We start from the raw sequence: 6,472 nt of genomic DNA on the forward strand, positions 1-6,472 counted from the left end.
TAAACAAATTGTACATCTTGAACCCACGAACGTTTACAAACTGTTCGACTGCTATTTGCCCAACAACTACTACGCTTTCCCGTCGTTCGCTTGCCTTCTCTTTCTCGCGCCCTCGTCAGAAAGCCTCGTGAATGGGGCGGAGTCTGAAGCAGCATGTACCAACACACACACACACACACCCTCGTACACAGCACACTGTGACTTCCACGACGAGGATCCTTCCAGGATTTGCTTTCGTTCATCGCTTTTGCCGAAGGAAAGCATCCTTCGGTCGCTCGCCAGGACTTGGACCTTCGGGCACGCTCTCTCGGTGGGCAGAATGAATTTCTAAATTGACTTTCGTCCCCTCCCTCACCACCCCTCGTCCAGTCCCTTCACTACTGCACACCTTGACCCTACACACACCCGCTACCTCGAGCGAAGGTTCTGTACCCCATGGAAGAGTTTCTCGAAACCTTTTCAATGTCAACTGACCTGCAAAGCTCGGGACTACCTGCGTCCGCAGGACCCTTCCAGGACTCGCTGGGAAAGGACCCCTAGGCCCAAGGCAGAAAAGGGGTGTTTCGTGGCCCACCCCCTCCATCTCTTGCCCTTACCCCAAGCAAGCAACCCTAGTGTGGTTCATGCGCAGTCGTCGTTATGAACGAACGCTTTCCCTCTGCCTGATTGGTGGACGAATCCTTCGTGGATGACGTTCTCTTTCTGTCTCGCTCTCTCTATTGTTCTCATACCAACCATCCCCCGGATGGCATGTGCTGGGCTGTGTGCGTGCGCACGTCCAAGCAGCACACCAATCGGGTGGTGTTGGTACGCTCAAACCGATTGGACGTTGGCCGTGGTATAAATGCGCCCGGGAGGGGAAGAAATGCCTCAGTCCAGATCTTGCACCCAAACGCACAGCACGTACACGCATCACGGTACCGGAAGTGTAGCGAAAAAAAAAAGAACAAAACATACAGACCTCTTACGATATCCGTCGCATGCTGATGTTAAAGGTTTCGATTGAAAACGGCAAGATTTAGACAATTTACGCGAGATTTCCCGGAGTTTTGCGAACCAGAGTTGAGATTCCTTGTGCATTCCGTGAAAGAGCAAAGATTCAAGTGTCCTGTGTTCAAGTGTGGTTTCACCGAGGCACAACAACGAGTGAGCTGATGTGATTTGAAGAAAAAGCTCGGAAACATAAAAAAAAACTGTGAATTCAAGTTGGCTAGTGAGATTCTGGCAATCGCAAAAACTTGTGACAAGTTGTGACTGATCACGGCGAGAGAAGATCGGCCACGATCAGTGAGTGTCGGTGCACCGGAAGTCGAAGGAACTTTATTTGGAAGTGCATGTAGTGCAGCAGCCTTTTGATGGTGATTGAAAGTATGGTTAAAATCGAACCCACCATGATGAACGGTCAGACGATGTTCGGCGTGGCGCGGGCACCACTGAAGTCGAGCTTCTCGATTAACTCGATCCTGCCGGAAACGATGAAGTCCTCGCCGTCGCCCACCCCCTCGCCCACACTGCAGTCCTGCCCGTCGCCGATCGGCTCGGAGGAGCAGGATCACGATCTCACCGACACCGAGAGCGACCTGGACGTGACCGGCACGCCCCCACCGATGGACTGCAGCAGCAAGGACAAATCGGACGAGACGGAGGGCGACGGGGCGAGCGGCACCGGCAGCCCGTCCTCCAGCCCCGCCAAGGATGGCGAGAAGAAGGGCAACGAGAAGCCACCGTACAGTTACAACGCGCTCATCATGATGGCGATCCGCCAGAGCGCGGAGAAGCGCCTCACGCTGAACGGCATCTACGAGTACATCATGCGCAACTTCCCGTACTACCGGGACAACAAGCAGGGCTGGCAGAACTCGATCCGCCACAACCTCAGCCTCAACAAGTGCTTCGTGAAGGTGCCGCGCCACTACGACGACCCCGGCAAGGGCAACTACTGGATGCTGGACCCGTCGGCCGAGGACGTCTTCATCGGGGGCTCGACGGGCAAGCTGCGCCGCCGCTCGACCGCCGCCTCCCGCAGCCGCCTGGCCGCCTTCAAGCGCTCCCTCGTCGGGCCGATGTTCCCCACGCTCGGCTATCCTCAGTTCGGCCAGTTCCTGTATCCCTCGCACGCCCAGGCCCAGACGGCGCTGCTGGCCGCCCAGATGTACCGGTACGGCCCGTACGCACCCAGCATGGCCCCCAAACCGCCCACGCTGCCCCTTCCGCTGCCCCTCGGCGCCGGCTTCGGCATGGATCGACTGCTCGGAGCGGGAGCCGCGGCCGCCGCCGCCGCCCAGATGCACCCCGGTTCGCCGATGGGCGCCAGCCCCCAGGCGCAGCAGGCCGAAATCTACCAAAGACTCCAGTACCACCAGCATCTCCTCCAGCATCATGCCGCCGCCCAGCAGGCCGCCGCTGCCGCCCAAGCCCACCAGCAAGCGGCAGCCGTCGCCCACCAACATCAGCTCCAGCACCAGCACCAGCAACAACAGCAGCAGCTCTCGCCCACGGCGAGCGACGGTACGCCCCATCCGGGCTCGCCGCATCACCCCCACCAACACCCGCAGCACTCCCCGCTCGGCTCCCTCCCGCAAGGATCGCCCACCGGTCATCCGCACGGCGGCCCTCCGTCCGGCCCCGGGCCCATGATCTTCAAGCCGATCACGCTCGTCTCGCGCCAAAGCTAGGACGACTCGAGGTAGAGTGCAAACGCACACACACACACACAAACACTCAAACACAAATAAGGTGGCAAACGCCTGACCAGTGATAGTAGCATCGTTAATTTGTTAAGGCTCGGGTAGGTGTCTATATAGCGTTGGTTTAGCTTTAGCTGTTTAGGAAAGCAATTCTGTTTCCCGCAAACAAATGTAGCTGTGACTTAGAGAGGGAGAGAGAGGAAGAGAAGAGAGAGTGGCCTGGGTCCGAGGGTGGGTCAAACGGAGGGCAATTGTTTTAATGCTTAGAAGAAATGGATAAGGATCATCAGCAGGACCTCGAAAGTATTAGTAAATTTTATTTTCAAACTAGTTTTACTGTTCTTTTCCCGCACGCTGCAACCAAGGTTGTCGTTTCGAACTTTAGTGTAAAAAAAGGATCTTTGAGTTAATTCACTAGGAATACTGAAGCCGAAAGGAACCGATGTACATAATGCGCTGTATAGTAGGGAGATAGATATAAATTATAAAAGAAAACCAATCGATATGAAGGAGTGAGAAAAAATGGAAAATATATAACACTTGCACCGAAAGTGCAGGTTATGAGCGCCAACCTTTCTTTCGACTCCGGTCGAAGAGGCAAATGGTGTGAAAAATTAATCTTTTGCCTTTTATTCATTTCGATTCAGTTTGACATTTGAGTTATTCTTTGGAGCATTTATGGTTTATGAAGTTCTTCCGCTTGTAAATGAAAGTGATGCTCTCACAACGCCGACGGTACTTTTCCTGAACGGCTTCGAAATCTCTGTTGCTCCTTCCCAGTCCACCACTTATCGACACTTTTCCACTAAATTAAATTAATACGTTTTCCGTGACCCAAATCACGTGGAATGGGGGGAAAACCAGTGTCGAAGCCCTAAACCTGCGTGGGAAAATTCGTTGCGCGTCCCCAAAGCACAAAAGGAGGTGCTGACGAAAACTCCCCTTTCCGAAGTCGTTCCGGGTCGGTAGGGAAAATATGTTTTCCATGCTCGTTTGCGGCGGATTATGGGATGACGAAGTAACGATGCCTTCTCCGTTGGTTGGAATTGGGGATGGTTGGTTGAAGGTCGCAGAAAGGAAGCGATGGAGGTGGGATTTTGGGAAGAAAATGAACCACATAAAGGCCGTTGGGGTAGAACTGGAACAAATAATAAGGGTGGAAGTTTGGTCGTTCGTTCACACTTTGCTCCGTATCCTTGTTTGGTTTTCTTTGCTGGTGGTTTTTTTCTTCAGGAAATGGGGGAAAATCCGCCCGTAACGCCACCTTCACACCCGAACACTCGTGATGACGATGCGGAAGAAGTCCTTTTCTAGTGCGTATTTTTTGGATTTTATTCCCCTTTGTGTCGCACATTTAGTTTCGCAGGCAAGCGCGAATTAATATTTTGACAGGAAACGTACGCACAACGCGCCGGGCTGTCTTCTTTCTCTGTCCACTCAGGCGAGAGGTGCTTCATGCTGTGGCTTTCGCCACAGAATGCAAACGAAACGCAAGACGACGGCGACGAAATCAGAGAACGATTGCAAATTTGATTACTCGAGGCTTTTTCGGGGGGAACAAAATGAAACGGTTCCATCCTTTCGTCAACCATTCATCCGTCGTTGTCGTTCTCATTTGTTTTTGCGGTTTCGGTTGGTTTGTTTTACTTTCCGGGTGTTTATGATTGTGCTTGTTCTTCCGTTTGTATTTTTGGTTGTTGTTTCAGTCGTTCACCACTCGGATATGCAGATTTTTATGGCACTGTGGGCATTGCGGTTTTCGGTTGCTCGGTTGTATTTTGGTACCTTTTGTTGCCTCCCCAGAAGATAAAGTGAACGGTGGGATTCGGTTGGTGCATACATTTTATCAGTATTTAAATTAATTAAGATTAGGGAATAAAACCAGTGACGTGTCATGTTCAATTCTGAGTGACAAATTGGTGTGAATAACGATCGTGTTAATGCACTAATTAGTTTGTGTTATATAAAGCAAAACAAGGTATCTTTTGATACTTGTAAATTGATTTTTTACATAGACTAGTTAAAACCAGATAACTTATATGCGTTACACCGTTGATTCATTACCGAAAACTAAGGTGCAGTAGTTGAATAAATTCTGTCACGGTTTGAGATCGCATGGTGCCCGTTTGTCCTTCAACCCGTTTCGGCAATATACTTGTTCTCTTCCATTGGGTTAATTTATTCGTTTATTTCGCACACTTCGGTGTCATAAAATCACACTTTAACGTTCTCGCCATCCTTCCCCCGACCGTGACATCCATTCACCATTCCTTTTTATTCAATTATTTGTTCCCTCAACACGGTCAGTTTCATTTTTCGCAACGTTCCTTCATCCAGCCAACGTTCTAAAAGTATGCTTATGCCATTAGCGATGGCATCAACCTGTTCTAAATTGGGGTAATGTGTTCTACGAAAGATCCTTTCTGGATTGCATGGAAAGTGTTGGTCGTCGAGAAACACAAAAAAACACAACCCCTGATGATGACGATGATAATGATGAACCCCGCGAGGGCGGATAGTGGGATGGCTGGATTTTGATTAATAACTTGTTCTACTATTCGTATATCTTGTGTTTTTCTCTTCGGTTCTTTTTGTTTTCATCTAAAGGACGAAGGACAGATAAATCATTACTTGCTGATTTTCATTCCTGTTAGTGTGAATTTGTGTGTGTTTGTTGATATGGGAACAATCAAAGTAGCCGACGCGGAGAAATGTCGAATCGGGACAGCATTTGAAATATTATGACATTTAGCCGTTGTTGGTATAATTATCATGATTACTACTTTAGCTAAAGAAAAAAACTAAAAAGTAATAAAACAGGATGACCATATCCGGAACTTAATTTCATCTTTTAGGATATTGGGTACCTTAAAGACTTCCGTGCATTAAAGAAAGGGAGGATGAAACGTTTCAATTTGTAGGTCGTTTCAGGTAATCCGCACCGTTTCGTGAGCTGGGTCAGGTTCGAGGACGACAGGTATAAATTTACGAATTGAGTTATTATTTTGATGAACTTTTTAATAATTTGTTGTAAAGATTTAGCTTACCAACGGCCAAGGAAAGAGCGGCCGCAAGGTGGAATGAATAGGAAAGGAAATCCTTGTTCCGGAAGGAATATCCTGCGATGATTCTTTCCAGGTAGAGAACTGCGGGATGTTCTGTAATTATTACATCAATATTGACATCCATTCCGATTGTTCTACATTCGCAAAACAACGGGAGGTCGTCCAGGATACCATATTATATATTTTTTTAGGCCATTCCTTTAAAAAATCATCAAAAATATGTTACATGAACGCAAAATAGTTTGGAGTATGTAATTAAAGGCAATGATTTGAGATCTCATTTAGCAGGCAAATTTATGACGGTGATCTTTTATTTTTACGTGAATTTTACAGATTCTTATTTAGCTGTCAGCTATTTCTGACAGATTCCATTTCAATCACAAACATTCACATCTCACAACGTTCACACTTGCGCCATGAAATGGAAAGATCGCTACTGTTTTAGAGCGTCATTAGATGAATTTAAATTTATTGAATTGTTTTCATGCGAAAATATTATGATCCATCTAGAACCCGCGCCTGATTCCTCTGGTGCGCCAACATTCTTCCCTTGCCATATCGTTGCCAGGCGTTAGATTTGGCTTACGATAAGCACGTGCTGACGCTGGGCGGACGACACATGACGCTTCGGTCATTTTGCGCCTGCATACTGATAAATCCACGAACCGCGACCCCAATTCTGGATGATCTCCCCTTCTCCGGCCAATCTGGGGCTGAATG

General features: G+C 48.6%; 1 protein-coding gene across 1 annotated transcript; it reads left to right on the plus strand.

Annotated features, from left to right (window-relative positions):
* The first annotated feature begins 1,355 nt into the window (after positions 1 to 1,355).
* On the plus strand, positions 1,356 to 2,675 carry LOC131294834 (fork head domain transcription factor slp2-like). The gene has a single exon (XM_058322881.1). It carries the CDS (start codon positions 1,356 to 1,358, stop codon positions 2,673 to 2,675), a length of 1,320 nt encoding a protein of 439 aa, XP_058178864.1.
* Positions 2,676 to 6,472: the final 3,797 nt, after the last annotated feature.

Source organism: Anopheles ziemanni, chromosome 2 (assembly GCF_943734765.1).
Source record: "Anopheles ziemanni chromosome 2, idAnoZiCoDA_A2_x.2, whole genome shotgun sequence".
Taxonomy (NCBI): Eukaryota; Metazoa; Arthropoda; class Insecta; order Diptera; family Culicidae; genus Anopheles; species Anopheles ziemanni.